The sequence below is a fragment of the Hydra vulgaris genome, chromosome 12, assembly GCF_038396675.1.
Source record: "Hydra vulgaris chromosome 12, alternate assembly HydraT2T_AEP".
Taxonomy (NCBI): Eukaryota; Metazoa; Cnidaria; class Hydrozoa; order Anthoathecata; family Hydridae; genus Hydra; species Hydra vulgaris.
In genome coordinates this window covers 5,879,610-5,903,282 of record NC_088931.1, presented here as the reverse complement: position 1 = coordinate 5,903,282, position 23,673 = coordinate 5,879,610, and the positions used below count along the sequence as shown (strand labels likewise).

General features: G+C 30.1%; 2 protein-coding genes across 2 annotated transcripts; both read right to left on the bottom strand.

Moving 5' to 3' along the window:
* Nucleotides 1-1,895: 1,895 nt before the first annotated feature.
* On the bottom strand, nucleotides 1,896-16,471 carry LOC101235570 (ankyrin repeat domain-containing protein 40). Its single transcript, XM_065811335.1, has 2 exons — nucleotides 16,183-16,471; nucleotides 1,896-2,903 (listed from the first exon to the last, which is right to left on the bottom strand). Exon 2 carries the CDS (start codon nucleotides 2,900-2,902, stop codon nucleotides 2,282-2,284), a length of 621 nt encoding a protein of 206 aa, XP_065667407.1. The 5' UTR covers nucleotide 2,903; nucleotides 16,183-16,471; the 3' UTR covers nucleotides 1,896-2,281.
* LOC100212323 (vesicular inhibitory amino acid transporter) lies at nucleotides 4,712-6,606 on the bottom strand. Its single transcript, XM_065811334.1, has one exon. The coding sequence runs from the start codon at nucleotides 6,122-6,124 to the stop codon at nucleotides 4,775-4,777; it is 1,350 nt and encodes a 449-aa protein (XP_065667406.1). The 5' UTR covers nucleotides 6,125-6,606; the 3' UTR covers nucleotides 4,712-4,774.
* Nucleotides 16,472-23,673: the final 7,202 nt, after the last annotated feature.

Sequence of the window (23,673 nt, the reverse complement as noted above, 5' to 3'; positions counted from 1 at the left end):
CCGTTCGACATTGTTTTCCTCGAGCAAGTCCAACATCGAGCAACAAAAACAATATCATCTATTAAACACCTGTCCTATGAAAATCAACTCCAACAGCTCGGTCTAACAATACTTGAAGAACGCCGTAAAAGAGCATCAAGCAATTTAAAATCACACGTCAACTCGAACTACAAAAAACTAGAACGTTAGCTTGTACGAAATTGTGAAAAACTATATAACTTTTTTTCAAATAGAGTCGTTGTGCGCTTTCCCAAATAGCAGTGAACGCTCCGTCAATCAAAGACAGCATAAAAAGTAACTTTTAGAGACACAATTGCTTCTTTGTCTGTAGGTTCTATGTTTTTATTTTCATCACCATGGAGGGCCTGGTGCAGCACCTCTTTATCAAACTATAATTAGATTTACTGTATTTGTTTTTGATCACTAAACAAATGAAAAAAAAAATTTATAAGGTCTGATTAAGTCTACAAGATATATACATTCTTATCAAACTAAACCAACATCAATAAACAAATGACAATACGTTTACGTATTGTATACTAATGTCAATACAAAAACTGACATTAGTACGCATAAATAAGAACCACAGTTATTAAACATTCAGATATTGCCAGTAACTGAAGTTTACTAGGCGACAGTCTGCCTTAAAAAAATTGACTTTGTAAGCTTCGCTCAAAAGGAAACTTGTCCTGGATTTGTAGTAGCACAGATGTTTTGCATGACCATGCTCAATAGAAATAGTTAAAAGATTGATGAGTTGGTTGAGGTTCACTGTAGATCTTTGTGCTCTCTTAATTGAGCCGCTCATCTTTTGCAATTAGACCAAAAAGATTGACGTGCTTCAGAGTATCCTAATAACGAATTTTTTTAATGAGTTTCTTTACTCCTTTTTATTCACGTATATTTCAAGTGACGTTAAGGGTTTGCATCTTTTGAATAAAAACATCAAGAACAATGTTGATTACGCTCACCTTAAAATGTTTTTATGTTCTAGTAGAAATGAGCTTTGTTTGCTTTCTGGCTTCCCTGTTAAAAATTTCCCCCTCCCTCGTCCTCATTTGGACAAAATCTATTTGAAAACCATAACATGCTAGACCGAAGTCAATAAATATGTTTTACTAATAAAGTTTGACCAAGAAAATTGCAGCCTGGTGCGATCCTCAATAAAAGTCTTTATAAGTTTCACTTCATCATCTAAGGAGAAGTTTTCTAATTGAACGAGATCAAGACATTGACAAAGTTTATTCCTTGAAGGACCTTGAAGCAGAAGTCAAGCCGATGAACTTAAATGACTAAATCAACTTCACTAAAGATTTTACGTAATTCAATTGACTGGCAGCTAAATCAAGATTACAAAGCTTCTGCAAAAATACAAAAACTCAGTTAGGTTGCCGAACCAACGACTTTACAGCCTTAATGCGTGCACCCAATTAAGTTTATGAGGGTTGGGGAAAGAGCAAACCAGTTCTCAATCAAGATTTTTCATCGAATAAATTTTTTGATAAAAGATTGTTAAACGACTGAACCCGGTTATAAAAGTTCGTTACTTCAAAAAACGATTAAGCGAAATGAACCCCAAAATTAATATTAAGGCACTACTTAACATGTAAAAGTTGGAGGGTTCTTCTAAAATATATATTCTTTTATACACATTTAGGTAATACTGTTAAAACAGAGCCATATCAATTTAGTAGAAAATCACTTATCAATTTTTTTTTTAATAATTTTTTTATTTTACACAGTGTTTATCAATTGAGACTCATCAGAAATCTTTATTTAGCTTGATCATCAAAACTTACGAGAAAGGCATGATATTATGTCAACTGAACTTGTTAAGGTAGTCAACCAAAGAAAATTTAGTGAATGTGTTCACATATTTAAAGTAACAGCTAAAGTTTACGACACGTCTTTTAAAATATTTTTCAAAAATCATTACATTATATTTTTCTTGAATTGGAAAAGAATGCAGAAAACTAAACGCAACAGAACCTTTTGTGTTAACACTAACATTATGAGCTAGTTTAAAACTACCAACGGACCAGTCCTATAACCTTTTTTTATTGGTAAAACTTTTATGGGAGAACATTATTAGTCATTATTATTAGTTGAATAATGGTTGTTTGTTTTAACGCTCAACTGATTAAAAAGCGATTTTGAAAATTTATAACTTTTTTCCATTTTTTACTCAGAACCTACGCGGATTCCTCAACTATTTTATGTCCTAAGGTTCTCAAATTTAAAATTCATACGCTGACAGAACACATTTTATATTATTCGATTTTCAATTCGTCTCAATCTCGATTTCCTGGAATTGATTAAGTCTTTTTACGTCTTTGTCTTTCCTAATAATCGTATTCGGAAGCTTTCGAACTTTTGAAATATCGAGACTAGATTTTAATTTCAATTCATAGGCACATGTATCTATCAAATTTTGATATGTTAAATTACTCAAGTCTAACTCAATTTCTATAAAATCAGTTTGCTTTACCTCTTTGATCTTAAGTACTAGTTCCGGGGAACTGATGACGTTGGTGGTAATAACAGACATTAATTCGTTATTATGCGAAGCTTCTGTTTGAACATATTTGTCTTCAGTGAAATTTTGGAAACAGATATTGGTTGTTTTGGAGATTATAAACTGTTTTATTTTTTCATTAAATGCGACGTCAGCTGCTGTTTCACCATTAAAGTTTTTAATAGAGGGTTCTGCGCGATGGTGTAGTAAAATACAAACTAATTCAAAGTGCCCTCTCTTAGATGCCCAGTGCAAAGCTGTCCATCCATTCATTTTATTTTGAGAGTTGATTTGTGCCCCATTAGTAATAAGCTTGTTCAGTAAATCTTTATCTCCGGTAGAAGCCGCTTCTCGAAGTTTTTCTTCAGGATTTTCCAACCACTCCATGCTACATAAACAAAAATTAAAAATATCTATAATTTTATTTAAATTATTGTTAATTCTTTACAACTAATGAGGTGCATACTTATGGAAGGGAGTTACGTTGGCAGGTGTTTATTTTCCAATTTATTGAATTTTTAAAACACCGTCGAAAATTTAAATATTTCATGGTCCTTTTGAAGCAACAGCAACAAAACAACAATAAAATTTAAACTATTATAAATATAACTTCACAATTCAATGTTAATTTTACATATCTTTTTTTCTTCACAAATATATTTGTTATATACATATATATACACATTTTTTTTGTGTAATTCACCTTCCCAAGGCCAAGAATGCCACTACAATTGAGGCTACATGTGGTTATAACCCTATCCCAACTCTATAACTCCGAAACACGAACCTTGACGAACAAAGCCGCTACGCGAATAAACAAGTTGAGCGCGGTACTGCCAGGGACGTGTATATATATATATATATATATATATATATATATATATATATATATATATATATATATATATATATACATATATGTAAATCTGGATGTTTTTATTATATGTATACACACATAGTAAAAACATCCAGATTTCGCCTATTTCAAAAAAATCCCGAGCAGAAATTTTTTCTCGACATAGACAAGTAATATAAAAGTACAATTTATAATCAAGACGTCTATCTTGTAATGGACTATTTACATATATTGCATAAACATGCAATTAAAGAAATTGTATAAAAATGCTTTTAGTTGGATAACTAGCAAACCAAATGATTCGAAAATCATGCATATGATTGCCAGAGATTACATATTAAATTTTAGTCGGACTAAATTTTTAGTTGATCATATTTTTATTTATACATTTTTAGCATTTTATAAAACGCCGTGTTTACAAGGGGACGACTGAATGAGTGCGAACTTCATAAGTACAAACTGGCATAAGTGCAAATGGCGTAAGTGCGAACTAGCATAAGTGAACCAAAAGAGTTTGTAAACATTGGCATAAATGCGAACATTCATAACTACAAATTGGCATAAAAGCAAATTCTTTTGGCGCATTGATGCTAGTTAGCACTTATGCAAGTTTGCACTTACGCCAGTTCGCACTTACGCCATTCGCACTTATGCCAGTTTGCACTTATAAAATTCGCACTTATTCAGCCGTCTCTCGTATTTAAATCTAAGATATTTATTATTTAGTAGCGCAAGTATTAACAAAGCATTTGTTAATACTTTGTATTTGTATATACAATATTTGGAATAAAAAAGTAGCTGAGTAGTTTCACCTTTCCAGTTTTCTGTTTCTTTTTTATTCTAAATGTTGTGATTAAGTTTATCCACAAGACCAATGAGTTGTAAGTATAAATTTAATATTTTTTAACTTTTTTCAACTTTAAATATCTAGTTAAATTGCTGATACTTTTACAATATGATTTTTTATATGATATGATATTACTTATTTAGCCTAAAATGAAATTTACATTTAATACTTTACTTGCACGATTACATGCAATGACCTGCATGTATCAAGAAATAAAAAAATTAAAATAAAAAAACTAATAAGCAAAACTTTCATACAATGACACATTGTTGATATTTGCCTTCTGTTGACATGGTGCCGAAAAAATTCGTAACCTTTGGATAGTGCCCCAAAAAATTATAGTTATAAAATTGTTGTGGATCCTTGGTTGTCATACAATTAAGTAATGATCATTTTTGAACAGTTAAGTCTTTAATATAGTGTCATGTAAATCATTCATTGCTAATCAATGGCATATGGTTAATTAGTTTGGCATGCAAAAAGCTGCATAAAATAAATAAAAAATAGAATCTACTTCTATATAAAACTAAATCTATTTATAATATATACACTCCTTTCAACAGTTTTGAAAGGCAAAACAATTATATAAAGATATCCACGACACTATTAAACTTATTGTCATTGTGAGAGTTCCGATAAATACAATAAGTATGTCAATCCCAAACTCATACCACCTAAGGTGCATACAATAAATTTTCATATGAAATAGAGCTGGGAAAATAAACTCCAATGCAATGCCAGTAATACTACCAATAAGTGCAAGTAAGTATGTGAACCGTGGAATAAATGCAGCCATAAATATCGTAGCTAATACTAATAGTAGTCTCATCATTTGAACTGGTAGACTATATACATTATTACCAAAATCTGCGGGAAAACACGGAAAGTTAGATTTTTCAATAATATCAAAGCTTGTAAACATCGGCAAAGTGTAAGAAGTAAAAGCTAAAATAGCAGCCATTGCGTTTACAATTTGGCGTACAGCACCAACCGGTAAATTATTTGTTACTACTTCGTCTGTGTCAGGATAAAATGTTAAATCTGCGAATATTCCCACCAAAACACTCATAATAGACATTGCTATAAAAGCATAATTTAGAGTTGATTCAAATTTTTCTGGTCTTTTCATTGTTGATTCAATGAACGGAACAAACGGTTGGGCTAAGTAACAAGCAACAAGAATGCCAAGTGCTGCAGGGAACTCGTTTGGTTCAAAATTGTTCATGTTAGAAACTTGCCATTCACTCGACCTAGCTATGCTGTATGCTACTATGCTAACAAATATAATAATGGCACTGGAAACAGTTAATATACTAGTCCAGGCTACTTGAGATAAATTTTTTAAAAGAGTATTTGGTAACAATGCTATTCCTCCTATCATTGTCCAAGCCCAAATCGGCAAGCTTATATCTGGAAATGATTTATTAAACATTGCACCAACTAAAATGGGATACATAGTGGCAACAAAAACTAATTCAATCACCATAATAATCATCACCATAAGCCTCCCGCCTTTTTCCCAGAATGCTTCTCCTATATCCATGTAACTACTTCTTACGCGAACTTTTACTCCATCTCGTATTTCGTATAAACTCCTAACAAGTATGATGCTTGTATAATTTGAAGCAGCAGCAACAATCACAAGTGTCAAAAGAGACCACCAACCTCCTGATTTAAACGTATATGGTATTGCAAGAATAGGAAGACCTTGAATAGTGTTGCAAATGTTCCAAAATGTTTCACATACTGTTGTTAAGTCTTCCTGTTTGACCGAAGTTTCATTTTGGTTTCGTGGTGAGGACTCACATTGTTCCGATCCAGAAGCATTAACTCCATTAAATTCAGGATCTGTTACTCTCAGTAATTCATCATTGTGTATTAAAGCTTGTCGCTCTTCCGAGACCATTGGAAGCAGATAAAAAAATTAGTTATAAATAGTCATTGTCTTAAATGTACAATATTTCGGATTTAGGCATCTGCAGATCCAGAAAAAAAAAAGGATGAACAAGCGCAAGGTAGAGTGAGCATCATATTGCACACTTGATTGGTTTTTTCATTTTGAGCATATTAAGACATTTTTGAAAGTAAGTCTTAAACAGAAATGGTTAAATTCAAAACGATTTTTTATGTCACATAGATATTTAAAGTCCTAAAATTTATTTTTTAAAACCTCTGTGATTTAAGATGATGTTATTGTTAAAAATAAAATATATGTTATATACTTTAATTTTCAAATCTTAATTTTTTGGGGGTTTATAATTATATAATCTCAAAAAATCTTTTTACAAGTTTTGATATGTTTAATGATTTAAAAAACTATTTTTTTTTTAATTTTAAAATACGCAAATGCTTTATGTATTTGTACAAGGAGCTACAACATCAAAGTAAATCCTGTTCAATTAAGATGGCGGTGTAGTGAACCAAAAAAGTGGAGTTTAAAAATATTTTATTTTTTAATTATAAAACGTTTTTTTTTAAATTCATAAGAATTAATTCATAAAAATCATAAAAAACTGCGACTTGACGAATAATTTTGTAATAAGAAACAATATAGTCTTTGAGACATGCTGACTTTTTCTTGTTCTCAACTATTTACGTTTTCTTAGAAACTATGGTCGCTGTAAATCTACCTCCTTGCTCATAATCCTCAAAGCATGATTTGAAGTTTTTTATTGAAATTTTAACTGCGATGGAGGGTGTTTTGTTTCGCGACATGCCTGATGTTGCTTCCAAAACAGTTGGTATGTCTGATGTTGCTTCCAAAACAGTTGGTATGTCTGATGTTGCTTCCAAAACAGTTGGTATGTCTGATATTTCTTCCAAAACAGTTGGTATGCTTGATATTTCTTGACCTACTGTAAGTAAATGGCCTGGTTTGTTGCATTTTAATAATTATTATTAATTGTTATATTGTTATATTATCTATAAGTTGAACACAAATGCAACTCCTGTGTGTACAAGAGAGTGAATAGAAATTGATGAGGATGAGATGTGCATGAGTTGGATTCTTATACACAACATTGTTCTTTAGATGGTTAGTTTTTTTTTATATTTATGCAGTGGTTAAGGGAAGAAATGTTTTCATTGAGTTTATATTTCATTATGGATATTTATGATATCTTAATTTTAAAATGATAATTCAAATAGTATACCATATGTTTGAAACATGCAAAATAATAGAGTACATTGCAAAACATTATTTTGCAATGTAAATATTCTTAAAAAAAATTTACGTTTTATTTCTAATTTGCAATCATAATAAATACAAAACTACAAACCTCTAAAATCGTTTTCAATGGAGAGTTGTGGGAAGTTTTAGCAACATGTAAGGTTATTTTTAGTAGCATGTTGATTTAGTTATCTGAAAGCCTATTTCAATATTCTGTGTTATTAAAATAAGCAGAAGCAGGCAATCAGTTAGCGAAAAATCCAGCAAACTTACTTAAAAAATATATAACTATTATTTAAACATTTTAATAAAATAAGAATAAAACATTTGTAGAGCAAACACGACTCTTAACCATAACAAAAATCAAGTTTTTATACATGAGCTGTAAAAAAGCTAGCCTCTAAATTTTTTACGGAAAATGCAACAATTTAGGAGGCCATGCTACATCTTATGCATAGAGCGATATAGTATGTTTTCAAGGGATCCATATATCTTTAAGTGTCAAATATTCTGTATTCGTAGCTGTATTGCACATACTATAACTCTTTTCAAATAAAAAAAAATTAAAAAATTTAAACCTAAGGAGATTCAAACGTTTATATGGAAGATCAGTTTATCTACGGCCCCATGAATAGGTACGTTGTACGCGGGATGCACATTGCTTAAAAATTATAAGTACAATTACATAAATCGAATAATGTTTAGAACATTTCTATATAAGTTAAGTTACTCAACGGATCATTAGCACCATTTCCTATTTTTTCACGTAATTTCTCATAATTTTACATATGGCTCGTGTAGTAATTTATTATTTAAAAATGTTTTTAATGATTTCAAATAGTACGTAATGCGGAAAGTTAAAAAAAAAAAAAGGAAGGGCAAACAAATCACTGAAGTAAATTATAGAAAACACTTACAAAAGTACTACAACTATAACAAACTTTTTATAAATCTTTGCATAAATAACATTTAAATAGCTTCAAATAATATTTTTAGAATACAATGCGACAAATAGTAAATAATATATGCGATAAATAGTAAATAAAGCAAATACAAACGTTTTTGGCCCGTTATCGCTCTTTTTTGCAAACTGATAGATAAATTATCTAATAATATATAAATTTAAATATTAAATTCTTGGAAGACTTTTTCTAACTTAAAAGCAACTCGAAATAAACCACAAAACAAACAAACTAAAACGGAAAATACAAATTAATTTTTTTTAAAAATCGCCTTTTATAAACACGAGTTCAATACAATGTTTTAATGACTTCTATTCAGCGAGTTCTACTTAATTATAGAAACAAAATACTTTTCTATAGATATTAAAAAAACTAAATTTTTATAAATATTTTCAAATTGTTTTTAAATATATTTAGAGGCGCAAACAAAACAAAAAGTGTGTGCGTCACTTGTTAACGGCCATGAATATACAGGGGCGATTCTACGAGGGGGTGCTACACTCATTCCCCCCCCCCCCCAAACCATAAAAAGAAAAAAAAAAGATAAAAAAAGAAAAAGGGATTATAAATTCATTGTGGGTTATTTAAGGAATATAGTTGCTTAATCAGGGATTTTACACATTTCAGTAGGGTGATTTATAGTTTTAAGGACTTTTATTTTTATTTTAGAAAGCAGTCGGCACTTTTTAAGGATTTTAGTTCATCTAATACGTTGTTTGTAAAAGGACTTTTTTATTTCACTATAACGCCACCTTAATTTGAATAGGATTTACATAAAGTATTTGCGTATTTTAAAATTTAAAAAAAAATTAATGTTTTTTTAATCATTAAAAAATCTCATGAAGAACAAATTCATCCTGCTGTAATTTTATTTAAATACAATAATAATAGGTCAGCTTACAAAACTGACCTTGTTTCTTCTGAACTTAAAAAGTTAACCACAATAAAGTATAATATTACTTGTGTAATGGAAAGAAAATTTTTTGCTATTCCTAAAAATAATTTAGATAATGATTCAACAAGTACTTTAAAAAACAAAAATCCATCTCTACAAAATCAACTAAAGAAAATACTCTTTGTTAAACAAATATAAATAATAACGATACATCTACAACCGATGAAAACAATTTTCTATCTTCATAGTTTATTAGCAATAGTTTCAACAACATTTAGAAAAATAAATGCAACAAAAATAAATACTAACGTTCAAAACATGTACCCTACCAATCCTATTAAATTTCTTATTTAATTATAAATATTTTTGAGCTAAGCACAGATTCATGGCTAAACATAAAAAAAAAACTTAATAACTGGCAGTCGACTTCCAGCATTGTTTGGCGTACATGGTAAAAAAAATTTTGAAACTTTTAAAAATTTCCGTCAAGGTCGCCTCTTTAAAAAAGAAGCACTGTTATTTTTTCTAAACCAGTCTTTATTAAATGCGGTTGTAAATGTGAAGTAAATGTAGTAAATGTGGTTTCTTTACTTTTACAGAAGATGACTAATATGGTTTGAGTTCTAATGCCTTGCTAACTCCAAACTTGTTATTTAAAATAAGAGTCAGATGAAAAAAATCAAAAGAACTTTTGTCGAACTTATCTAAATCACCTGCATATTTTATTCAAACACAACTTCAAATGGTATGTACACAATCAAACTACTGCTTTCTCATGTCCTATCATCCTAAATCAAAATCTGCAAAGTACTTCCTTATCTAGAAAAACAATATTTTGTGGGATGTAGTAAAATGTTTAATAGACAGTATCCTTTGAAACACAACGATTTCGGACTGGCCACACAAAGAGTACAAACTATTTGTAACTTTAAAAAAAGAAACTTTGAAAGTATTAAACCACTACACACTTATATTAATAATTTGATACGTAAAATTCCTATAGTAAATTTTAGTACAACATTAAAAATTTTAAAAAGTTTATATATTTTAGTCTTCTGACAAAAAAAAGTAGCACTATAAATAGTATAAGAGGTGTCCACTACATAAGAAAATTTTAAAACCACCCAAATTATTATTTTTTTCCAGTCTAGAATTTGCGTAATGTAAAAAATTTTTTTTACCACAGAATGTTCTAATATTGATAAAAAAAGTTTTTACTGCAAAGATAATAATATTTTTTAACTAAAAATGAAAAAAAAGAGTTCTACAAGGTTGTTTTTATTTTATTTTCCAATATATACATACATGCATTAACATATATATATATATATATATATATATATATATATATATATATATATATATATATATATATATATACATATATATATATATATATATATATATATATATATATATATATATATATATATATATATATATATACACACACACACACACACACACATATATATATGAATATTTTTAAAGGCTTTGAAAGGGCTCTAGGATAGTTATTATAATTTGTTAAAATATTTTTTTACATAGTATACAAACACTATAATGGGGAAAAAAAAAATTAAATTCGGGCACTTTTAAAAGTTTTTTGGACGGATATCCGATTTTGCGGATATATAACGGATATCCAATTTTGCATAATGGATATAAAATTGTATAAGTTTATTTTATTTGTTTCGTTTTTAACTTTAAAAACTTTGTTTAAAAAAAAAAGAGATTTATTTGTTTCAAGAGTACATGATAAATTCATTTATGATTTAATTTAATGTTTAATAAATAACTAATTTAATATTTAATATATACAACTTATGTATAAAAATATATTTTATATTTGTTAAATATACAACATATAATTTTTGTTAGAAATGCATAAATTCAGCTGCAATGGGATCGTCCATAAATTACGCAACGCCAACTTATTTAAAAAGAAAAGTAGAAGATCATTTTACGCGGCGATTTTTACGGCCTATTTATATACTTGATTTTATTAAAGATTCTGCGAGGGAAATCTTTTGATCTATTGTTTTTATCAGTCAAAATTAGCGTTGCGTAATTTACGGAATATTCCCTACGTAAAAAAACTATTTTTTTAAATTGATTTTATAAGTTTATAAAATTGCCACCACATTTAAGATAATGGGACCGAATATTTAATTTTGTATCCATACTCTTAACATTGCAATTTTTTGAAAAACATACTCATTTAACATAAGAATGTCAGGGGCGGATGCAGGATTTTTTAGTATTTAAGTAGCTTACAGGTAAATTCTAAAATTCAATTTTTTTCATGTTTTTACCTATACGCAACGCCAGTGAGGGGAACTACTTTTTTAAAATTTAAATTCAAATATTTTAAACTAGATAAAAATTTATTTAAAGATTTAAAATTCGCTTAAAAAAAAAGATTGTTTATAAATTATACCGGTGTAAAACTTACAATTGTTTTGAAACTGTTGTAAGCTTTAAATAGTTATAACTTTTGAACGCCGGACAATTCTTTTTTTAATTTATAAACATACTATAAATGAAATTTCAAATATGTTTATGTCAGTCTTTTGAAAAACCAATTCTCTTATATTTAGGCAGGCGATGCCTTCGTTTTAGGGAACTTTTGTTTCGAGGCTAATTAACGCAATTTTCAGCAAAACATTGCTATAAGACATAAGTATGAATATTTATGAAAGTTTGAAGTTCACAACTTACCCGGAACTTAACTAAAATACAAAAAATAAAAATCATGGATATGCCCCTGCACATACATATTTGTTTGGAGTTTACTCCGTGCCCGAAAGTTGAAAATCATTAAAATCAAAAAACAGTTTTGGTGCCGTTAGTATCTATCTATATATGTATTTCATAACTTTGCATATAACATACATTTTCATTGCACATGGTATAACAATAATTAAATAGATAAATTATTAATTACAATATAAATGGTATTAATAATGTAATTTATGTAAAAAGTCTAAGTTATATAAAATATGTTCGTTAAGATAAAATATTAAATAGTTTTAAAACTATTATAACATAAATCATTTTTTTTAATGTTATTTTTGGTTCCCTGCTTTTCCACTTCTTTCAAATGAGATATCAAACGTGCCACAAAGGCACGTAATTTCTAACAATGTTCAAGATTATTCAATTTGTTCTTTGTCAAAAAGTTCAATATAATTTCCCTATAGCGCATCTATAAGTCGAAACCAAGATATTGCTTCGATTTCTCCATTCTTATAAGGCTAGTTCAACTTCAACATTGAATAACTGCAAAATATATAGATGCAAGTTGTAAACTGATGATTGATTGTTGATAAAAGACTCGCATGAATTATAAAAAGTTATACCCACTAAACATTTCTACGGCAAAATAAGTACTAAAGCATGATGTTATCAGTAGAACAACTATCAGGATATTCGGGAACCTGAAAATTTTTTTTTAACTATCAGAAATTTCGGCAACCTGACAAAAAAGAAGTGAAACAATAAATTTTTACAATAAAATTTTTTAAGACTTTCGTAACATAAATAAAACATTCTTTAAAACCTGTTTTCGAAATATTGTTTTTTTTTCTTGATTCAATATCAACTTATATTTCATTATCTTAAGTCTGAAGTTTCATAAATTTGGGACAAAATTAAGCCCCAAATGCTAATAGATGTTTTTTAATTTAAAAAAAATTCTGAAACAGAAAAAAAAGAAAAACAGTTTATAATGGGTTTATTCAAAACATAACGAAGTATTTTTAATGTATAGATTGTAGTTTATTAGAAAAGTAATTTAAGTTTTATAAATTGTTTTCATTCATTTTCTGTGTTCATGTAGAATATTAAGTTATTTGGCAATATTTATTTTCTTTTATACAAATTTTCAACATTTGATGAATGAATGGGGAGAGGGGATGGGAGAGGGTTGATTAGGTATGGTCAAAAATGTTTCTGTTGTTTTAAAATTTTTTATTCACAAATATAAAACAAAATTTAACAAATTAACTCAATACACTCCTTTTCTAAAAATACTGTAAAAGAGGGAGGGGAGAGGGCAACCAACTTACATAGATACATACTTTCATTTTCTTACATGAAACATACATGATTCATTTTCTAAGGAATATACAGTTAAGGCCATCAGATCTTATTGCATTTTTTCATGCTTTAACCATATGATTCAAATGTTGATAGTGACTAACATTGACTGTGTGTATGCCATATTTTCCAGCAAATATACAATGTTATTGTCTTGTTAACAAAAGTTAATTAAATTACTAAGAGTTGGTTCCCTACTCTATAAAATAGGCAGTAGGCGGATTAGAGGGGCACTGGTTTCCAATAACACATTCAACGATTGATAATTTAAAAAAAGGGTTATTTAAAAATGCTGGCATTTTTGGTGTGAATTTGACTAGTTTATAATGTTTTCACTTTCAGATAGTTGGGTCTAATGGTCTTATATGCTGTTAATCTTAGATCAAAATAAAGTGTTAGAAAAATTTACAAGCATCTTAAAATGGCTGAAAATTAAACTTTTTAGGGGAATGGACATTTTTCTTTTAGATATATTTGAGTTCTGAACTGCAACAAGCTGTCTATATTTTGCCCATTTATTGCAAACAGTAGTAGCTAATCAGAAAACTTAACTGTAAAGACTTGTGGATGAATAGAAAAATGCTACAGTTCAGTTCATTTTGGCATATTTTAGCAATTTTTGAATTTTTTCCTAAGTTGAGGAGGTCATAATTTTTCTCAAAAATAATAGAAGTTGATAAAAAACCCATTTTTAAACAGAGAAATATCCATCCAGATATCTATCCAGAAAATATTTCTAGAAAAAATGAGATACTTGTTGAATACGAGAAAAAAGTTATAAGACTCTAAAGTAGTCTGTTTTGCCCATTTGTAAATCAAGGAGGGCCACGGTATCAAGTTTATAAGGCTATAATTTCTGAACTGTTGTACTTGGAAGTCTGAAATTTCAAATTTAACCTATCTACATAATGCACATAATTATTTGTAAAAATGAGGAAAATCAGAGATGATGTCCCACAGGCCGTTGGTTGAAATATAATGATTTGACCCTATATATAAGGACACAGGTAAAATGCAGGAATAAAGTGCATACAATTTCTCCTAACCCTAACCATATCACTGCCGCAGCTGAAGCCTCCAAGCTCCTAATCCTATTTCTGTATATTATAACCGCACTTCATCAGTTAAATTTCAGCAATCCCACATTTTAGCCCTATTTACAACAACTTTATTGTAACGAGAAAGAATAATAAACTTAATAGTGACCATACCAAGCACCAAAGTTTAAAGATTAAAAAATATATATACTTCTCTCTTTGTATTTAATACAGGATGGCCTGGTGATTACAAAACAAACTAAAATATACAACTATTTTTTGAAAAACTATAAGTCTATAGTGCTATAAAAAATTCAAAGTTAACATTAATACCTCAGTCATACATCCTTTTTTCAAGACATCTAATAATTTTACTAAAATTCATTTTCTCATGAAAATTGCTTAATGCTTTATGGTGAATTTGTAAACTTTAAAGGTCTGAAAATATAACTTCATTAAAGGTTTAATGTAACTTCAACTTTAAAATTGACAAGTTAATTTGATATGGTAATTGAATCTTCTTTTTTTGAAAGTTTCTTTTTTGGGAAAAAATTAAACAATATTTTCTAGTGATCACAGTTTCTAAGACCATGTAAAAGCAGAATCATAAAGAAGTTTTTACACGATATCTTAATATAAAGACAAGAAGTAAGCTCCAAACTATGTTCATACCCATGACAAATTAAAAGTGTTTTGCAAAAAAACCACACTGATAGGAAATTTAAACAACATTGACTTGTTTCTCCACGCAGTTACCTTTAAGGTTTATGTTTTGCTGTTGAAAGAGGATAACAGCAACAATATACATATAAAAAAATAATCTCCTCAACTGTATTAGTCACTCAGCCTTGGGGAGTTAAAACCAGTAAAAAATAAAATAAAACTTCACTGAAAAAAATTGCTAAAAGAAATTTAAAATTTATTAATGAATATAAATTTAGTTTGAATTGCATAAAAAAAAACAAAAAATAAACAAACATATTTTGTCATATTTGGTCAATTGCAAAATAAAATAAAAAAAGTTTAAGTTTTTTCTGGTTGGAAATATAAAAAATACACAAAATGAAACACTTCTGATTCTGGATTCCAATTTTCAGCATGATCAAACCTGATTCCTTCTAAGTATGTATTACATTTTATTTGATTTACAAAATGTCATTCTATTTCTCTGGAACATCAGTGTCTTAATTATTTGTATAACCATAACCTTATAACCACTAACATTTTAAAAACTGCTTTATAACATTCATTTAGCAAAAATTATTGTATACATAAATTAACTTTTTATTTATTAATAAATTTTTATGATTAGATATTTGAATTCATGGACTTTAACTCTTACAACAACAAAAATATTCGGCAACAAAAATATATAACAACATAATAGATATAACAGATATAACAACAAAAATATTCAAAAATACTATAAAAAAAAAATGTATATGTTTTTCTATGTTTCTAACTCAAAAAATTAAAACCTCTACAATTGTATATTATGGTTAAAAACTGAAAAAATTTGGTTTTTTCATTGAATTGAATTTTCATTGAATTAAAAAAAAATGAAGTAAAGAAGGTCTCACAACAAAGGATTTTATAAAATATTTGCAAAAAAATGTATACAGTAACATTTCATGTTTTAATTTAAAGAATTCTATCTAATACTAAAATAACGATATTTACAAAAAAAATTTTTATCTAGTCTTAAATAATTAAAAAAAATATATTTTAATACAAGTAAAACAAGGAATCTTGATGAAAATTTTTATTGAATTCCAAACTCAAAAAAAAAAAAAAAGTTACCTTAGTTAAGTTGCGTATCTTGGTCAAGTTACTAAGTTGCGTATTGCCTCTTTCAGCAAAAAAAAGTAGAGCAAGTATTATATATTTTTTCTCTAAAATGACTTGATTTTGAATTAAATTGATTTTAAGACAGAGATCTCTTGCATCTAGGTTGCCAGATGTCCGGCAAAAGGAGAACATGTTTTCCTTTGTCCTCCATTGTCCTCTGTCCGGCAGGCGAATAATTAGCGCGTTCTTTTGTTGATTTATAGAATGGTAAAAGAATTAAAAAACATAAAATAGACCTATAGGTCTATTCTTTTTTAATTAGAAAGTTTTTAACATTTTGTCTTCTTCAGTTTTCGATTACGCTCTTATAGCAACAACAGCACTTAAATTGAATTGCAACTTTCTTTATTAAAATGACTTTCTACAAAGAGAAAACACAAATTTTCAAGGACTACAAAAATAAGTATTCATGCTTTACTTAAAGTGTGCATTATGTAATGGTTACTTATCCGTCGCACAGTGGGCCAGAATGCACTTTTACTGGACAAAATTCATAACTAATTTAATATTAGAGCTATATTCACTAAAATTAGTATGAGTACTAATATGATGTCTGCGCTTTTTATGAAGGTAATATTTTTTTATTTCGTTGCTATGGATACCTTTATTTTGCTTAGCAACAACCTACTTTTGTTATCTGCAGATATTTTATAAGTGCTATATTCACTAAATTTGGCATGAGTACCAATATAAGATCACACTTCTTACAAAAGTGATAATTTTTTAAATTTAGTTGTTATGGATACTTATATTGCTTAGTTACCGGTTACTTTCCTTAGTTACAAAATGGTAAATTGATATTTGAATATCTTATCGGATTTTTGACCCACCTATATTGAATAAAAATTGAGTATTTAGGTAAATAATGTTTTAGGAATAATAAAAGCAAAAAATAGTGCAAGAAAATGTTATCAATTTTAAATTACATCAAAAAATTATAAAACAATAATATCGTTTGAAGATTGTTTAAGTAATTGTAAAACATCTGAAGGAAATGCTTTATGATTTGTTTGGTGTGATATTGATTTACGCAATGATGAAATAACAGGATCACTGGAAACTAGGAGTCTATTGATAAGATCAGTATTTGTTGCTTTTCTGGATGTTTTTCGGCTGAAATTTTCGCGATAAGATTTAAAGTCTTTATTTCTAGCCTCTTGAGCTTCCTCTGACATAAGTCCGATGGGTAATGTAAGGCTTTTAATTATGTCATGTCCATGTATCAATACTTTGTGAACTGATTGAGCCATGTAATACCATGGATAAAGGGACACATATAGTCTAAAAGTGTCAAAACAATAATCCTTGAACTTTAGGCAGTCTATTTCATATCCTGAAGAGAGCGTTACCAAGATAATGTAAAATCTGAATATAAGGTTTTGGTCAATACCCAGAATTTCAGCTGTTTGTTCATATGCTGCAAAAGCACGCCTTGAGGTATTGCCATCATTACTTGTTCCAGAACCACCACTTTTAGGGAAATCAACAACAAGTCCCATTTTGTTCATAAAATCAGTCTGAATCTTTTGTTTAGCTACAGATGCCTGTTCTTTAGATCTTGCTTGCCACTTTCTTGTTTCTTTTTTATATGTAATGTGCAATAACATCTCAAAAAATCGAATCCATGCATGAAGACTGGAAAGACCATATTTGAACTCTCTGTTAGTATAATCTATATTAAGGATATCAAGACTATTCATATTTTTTGGAGAGACACCACACACTGAACAGCATTGGTATGAGTTATTTTTTTCAGATAATATTGTTTGAACCTTCCCATCAATCATTGTAAGTTCAATAATACAATTCACTTCAATAGAAGATCCGCAAACCTCTAATAAAATCATACCCAAGCTTTCTATCTCACTTTTAATGTACTGATCTTCTTCAATCACAGATTCCTTGGATTCCATTTTGTATGCAAATCTTATGGATCTACAATAGGCTGTGGAGGACGACTTTTGATTTCTCCAAATAGGCACCTTTTCGTTGCTGTTGTTAAATCCAGTCAAATCCAATGGGACAAGACAAGTAATAAATAATGATTCTTCACGCTTTAAATCTCTGTTAATGTCGGGTTCTGATAAAACTTGTTTATAAATGCTTTAGCCAGTAGCACCATCAAAACCAGCCTTACACGTTAGTGTCATTGTTTTTAATTCTTTGTCGTTCAATATCAAGTGCCTTAGCACAGGTTCCTGAACTGCACAGATTCTTTGCAAAGTATGAGTCATTAAATCTTTTAAAGGAACTGAAGCTGAATAGTCCTCCACTGTTATGTTTGCAGGATAACATTTCAATTTTGCATCTCTGACATCATTGTAAGCGGGGTAGATGTTATATTCTTTCTCCAAGGCTCCGCTTCTAATCAATTGATAGGAAGCTTTTGTCAGACTTGCATCAATTATTAAAGCCAGTGCTTCGTCTGCTGAATATTTAGTTGCTTTATCTGTATTTGATATATTTAAAACATTCTTGGCAGCAATAACAACAGATTCATCTCTAAATTTTTTATTAGCAGCAAAAAATAATTCATTGGAAGAATGAGATTCAATTAAACAAGATACACGCCGTTTTTTAGTTTTATTAGAACTATTATCAAATGCAACTGGTTTTCGACCACGTCTACTTGCAGTTGATTCATTGTCTTTTTTTCTGACAATTAAATATTCATTAAGCCAGTTCACAAACTTCTTTTCAAAACTTTTCACAGTATAGTTTGCAGATTTCCACTTTTTTTTATACAAGTAAACAAATCGTTGAACAGCATGTCTAAAATCAACGTCTTTAAAATCAGCAAATTTTGGCTGAATAAATTTTAATATATCTTCAGTAATATTTTGTTTTGAAATACTAAGATTGTTTTTTTGGAGAAAATTATGAATGTCTAAGTTTAACAAAACCATATCTAAATAATTATTGTAACAAGTATTTTGTATTTAAAAGTAAAATGTTATAATATATATGCCGCCTGGACTACTAATACTTGTTAGTAATTAAGTTACTACAAGTGTTAGTAATTAAAATTAAAAGTAATTAAATTACTGTCAATGTTAGTAATTAACTTACTAACAACTACCGAAAATATGTTATGCAAAGTAAGGTATTCATAGTAACCAAAAAAAGTTAACCTCATAAGAATTCTGAATCTCATTTTAATACATACCCCCAATATTGTGTATTTAGCGCAAGTAAAATACTGTTAAAACAACGTTAATGTAAAAATAAGTTGTTGCTATGCAAAATTTAGTACCATAGCAACCAAGTTAAAACATACATAAAATCTGAACGGGGATTTAAGGGGACGAGCAATCAATTAAAACTCGATTGAAGCATCATATAGCTCAAATAAGTATAAGACAACACATGGCAAATTGTGGTAATTATTAGTTATTGTGCGGCAAAAAATAAGTTTCTTTTTTTTAATCTGTAATTTTCAAAGTATAACTGAGATAACATGCTATGACAAATTTATTTCACACATTGGTTTTTCAAAAAAATTTTTTTTTTTAATCTGTAATTTTCAAAGTATAACTGAGATAACATGCTATGACAAATTTATTGCACACATTGGTTTTTCTTATCTCTAAATACTCTAGAAAAACATGTACTAGTTTTTTGTTTCAAAAACGTAGATGTAATTGAAATATAACACAACGTTGATGTCACCGTTAATTACTTATTTATAATTTTTTTATTTTTTTATTTTATCTCAATATTCAAATGCTTAGAGTCCTGGTAACTAAGGGATTTAATATAAATAAATTATCAATAGATTTCTCCTAGTATATGTAGATACTAAAATTAAATAGGTTTTCAAGATTAGACAACTAAAATTTTTCCCATTTTGTCCACCTACTGGCCCACTGTGCGTCGGTAACAAAATAGCTATTGACTTTTTTTTTTTTTTTTTAAACATCTTCGCTTCCATCAAGGCTGCAAGCAGCCACTAATTAAAGTTGGAAGTTACTGTAAGAGAAAAGATGAAGATTGTAGAGCAAGATAAAGATTGACGGACAATTTAAAAGATTGCAAATTATATGAATCAGGAAAGCAAGATGAAGGAAGCGAACTCCAAAGAGCTGATGTTCGAGGAAAAAAACTATACGAAAAAGCGTTTTTGGAGCACTTAGGAACAGTCACAGAAAAAGGATGAGACTTAATTGAATGACAAGTAACACGAGAATGAATTTTAGTAGATGGCACAAGAGACACTAGCTCTTTAAAGCAGTGCCCATTATAGTATTTGTAGAAAAGAGAAAGAGAAGCAACATTACAACGATGTGATAATGGTTGGAGGTTGGCTGCAAGAGCAGGTCCAACTATGTTTACAATGTGTTTTTGCACCTTGTCTAAAAGAGAAAGGGCATCATTAGAAGATCCACCCCAGATATGGCAACAGTATTCCATACAAGGCCGGATTTGAGATTTATAGAGATAGAGAATAGAATCCAGAGTAAGAAAGTGGCGAGCTCGATAAAGAGATGCAACCTTAGCAGATGCTAATTTTGCAACCGATTTGATATATGGTTTCCAAGAAAGATTGGAAGTAAGAGTTAATCCTAGAAGATGAAGAGTAGGTGACTCATCGAGTACATCACCGTTCATAAATATAGGATGATCTAAATTATTGCGATAACGATTAGCTGAAAAAAATTGAGTTTTATCTGAATTAAAGTTCACCAGCCACTGTGAGCCCCATGCTGTAGCGGAAGTGAGATCCTTTTCAAGCTCAAATGCCCCTTCCAAGCAATCAGAGGGTGTTGGTTTCTTATCACGACAAGAATAAATGGTAGTATCATCAGCAAACAATGCCACCTTAGATGTGAGAATATCTGGAAGATCGTTAATGTAAATTAAAAAGAGTATAGGGCCAAGGATAGAATCTTGAGGAATCCCTGAAGTTACAGAATAAGAAGAAGAGTGTTGTCCATCGAGGACAACTTTTATGCTACGATTGGAAAGGAAGGACTCAATGATCTTAAAGATGTTGCTGGATACACCTTAAGAAGAAAGCTTATGGAGAAGACCAGCATGCCAAACTTTATCAAACGCTTTTGAAATGTCAAGAGCGATGGCCTTAACCTCTCCACCTTCATCTAATGCACGATAAAACCTGTCAGTTATTACTGTTAGCAAATCAGCTGTAGAACATATTGATGGTCAGAAAGTAAGTTATTAGATTCAAGATGAGAAATTAAGTGTTTGTTAATGAAAGATTCAAAAACCTTGCTTATGATAGGAAGAAGACTTATGGGACAGTAGTTAGACGAATCAGATCGCTCCCCAGAACTTTTGAAGATAGGGATAACAGATGCCACTTTCCAGCAGGCTGGAAAACAAGACTCTGATAAGCACATGTTGAATAGTTTTGAGAGTATAGACGACAGCTCCGGAGAACACTTCTGCAAGACAATAACAGGTATGTTGTCCGGGCCACAAGCTGTAGAAGAGTCTAGGCAGGAAATCACTTTAGATACAGAAGCTGGAGTGATACGAATGTCAAGCAATGGATCAACCTGTTTGTTGGCAATATCAGGTAGAACGCAACTAGTGGAATCGAGAGATGATATTGATGAAAAGTTTTTAACAAACAATTCGGCTTTGTCTTTAGGTGAGGTAACAAAGTTTGAGCCATACAAGATAGGTGGAATTAAAGATTTGCCCTTATTATTGATATTATTAAAGATTCTCCAGAAGTCACGAGAGCCTAATTTTTGAGATGAAATACGAGATTTCATGACCTGAGAATAGGTTTTGGCGTTAGACAAAACCTTTTTACAGTTGTTTCTAGCAGTAATAAACAGACGTCTGTTTTCTGGAGAATTTTTTTGCTGATAAATATGGAAGTAACGGTTTCGATTGGCAATCGCAGCAGCACAGTGTGAAGAAAACCATGGAGGAAAGTGAGGCTTGACCTGGAATCGTCGAGAGGGAATAAAAGATTCCATGCCAGCCTGAATCCACGAAGTTGTGTAAGAAGCACATTTATCGATAGGAAGTTGAAAGATTTTTACCCAAGGGCCATCACGAAGAAAATCACCGAAAGAATCCCAGTCAGCTTTACTGTAGTTGTAAGAGGTATGATAATAGGATGATTCAGGTGATGAAGAAGAATGAGATATAAGTTTTTGAGAGATCAAACTGTGATCAGAAGCACCTAAGGGTGAATGTGGAGAGACTGAGCACTGACTAGGATCAGAAACAAGACATAAGCCAAGTAGAGAAGGTAAATGATTCGGGTTGTCTGGAAAGCGAGTTGGAAAGTTGACTATTTGAGTTAGGGATTGTGAAAGGCAAAAATTGTGGGCTTTAAAGCCTGCAGAATCACTGACACTAGAGCCAAGCCATACAGAGTGGTGAGCATTAAAGTCACCAATAACAACTATATTAGCTGATGGATAAAGAGAGAGGGCTTGGTCAATATGATCAGAAATAACATCAAAAAGAGTGCAATCTTGAGATGAAGGAGAGCGATATAGAACAAAGAGAAAGGCAATAGAGGAAGTGGTGCTAAACGAAAGCACATGAAAGAATAGTCTGTGGATTCAAACCTAGTTTCACGACAAACAGGTGAATTCTTACGAATGTAAATGCCCAGGCCAAGCATGTGACTATTGGAGTCTTTACGAATCAGAGGAAGATAACCATCAACACTAAGATCACAAGATGAGACAGCCGAACTCAAATTAGTCTCACAAAGAGCAAGTAGGTCTGGTGAACTTTGCAAGAGATAAGACTCAACAGAAGAAAAATTACTTCGAAGACCACGAATATTAGTGAATGATAGGTTTAGAGAACTTGGTGATGAAGATGGTTTTTTGTTTTTGAACTTGATTTGAAGATGGTTTTTGGTACTTTATTCATTTTAAAATTAGATTGAAGAACTTGACTCAAAGCATAGATAGTACTCAGAACACTGTTTAATACCCCAAGCAATTGCCTCACTACTACTAATAAACCCTAAGCCGTAACAAAGAGCTCCAAATGTGGCCTCCGCAATGCACACCAAAAGTACAAACAGGGACACCATCCATGCGCAACATGGCACTGTTAATACTTTGATATTTTTCAGCTGTTGATGGAATCAGTCTCTCTGAGAGCTACCACAGAGTTCGGGAAACCTGACTACCAGCCGGCCTCAGAACCATAAAACTGAGTTTTAGAGCTGTACCCTCATTAGGAGATAATAGAATGAGTTGCCTAGTCATAAAAACAGTGACACAAGCAAACCCATGCATTGAGTCAAGAAGATCCAGCATTCAACATCCTAAACTGGGAACAATGTATTAAAAATACATCTGCGCCAGCCTAATAGATGAAGAAGGGGTGGGAGGCTGGTCAACAGATAGAATCTGTTTACCCCTTAAGTCTTTGCCTAGGAGGCCTTCTACAAGACAGTAGCTGGGTGCATTTAACATCTGCCCAAGATGGGTATTTTTA

Bases quoted from the DNA above. Each gene is read 5' to 3' on its own strand.
- LOC100212323 (XM_065811334.1), bottom strand. From the start codon at position 6,124: ATGGTCTCGGAAGAGCGACAAGCTTTAATACACAATGATGAATTACTG.
- LOC101235570 (XM_065811335.1), bottom strand. From the start codon at position 2,902: ATGGAGTGGTTGGAAAATCCTGAAGAAAAACTTCGAGAAGCGGCTTCT.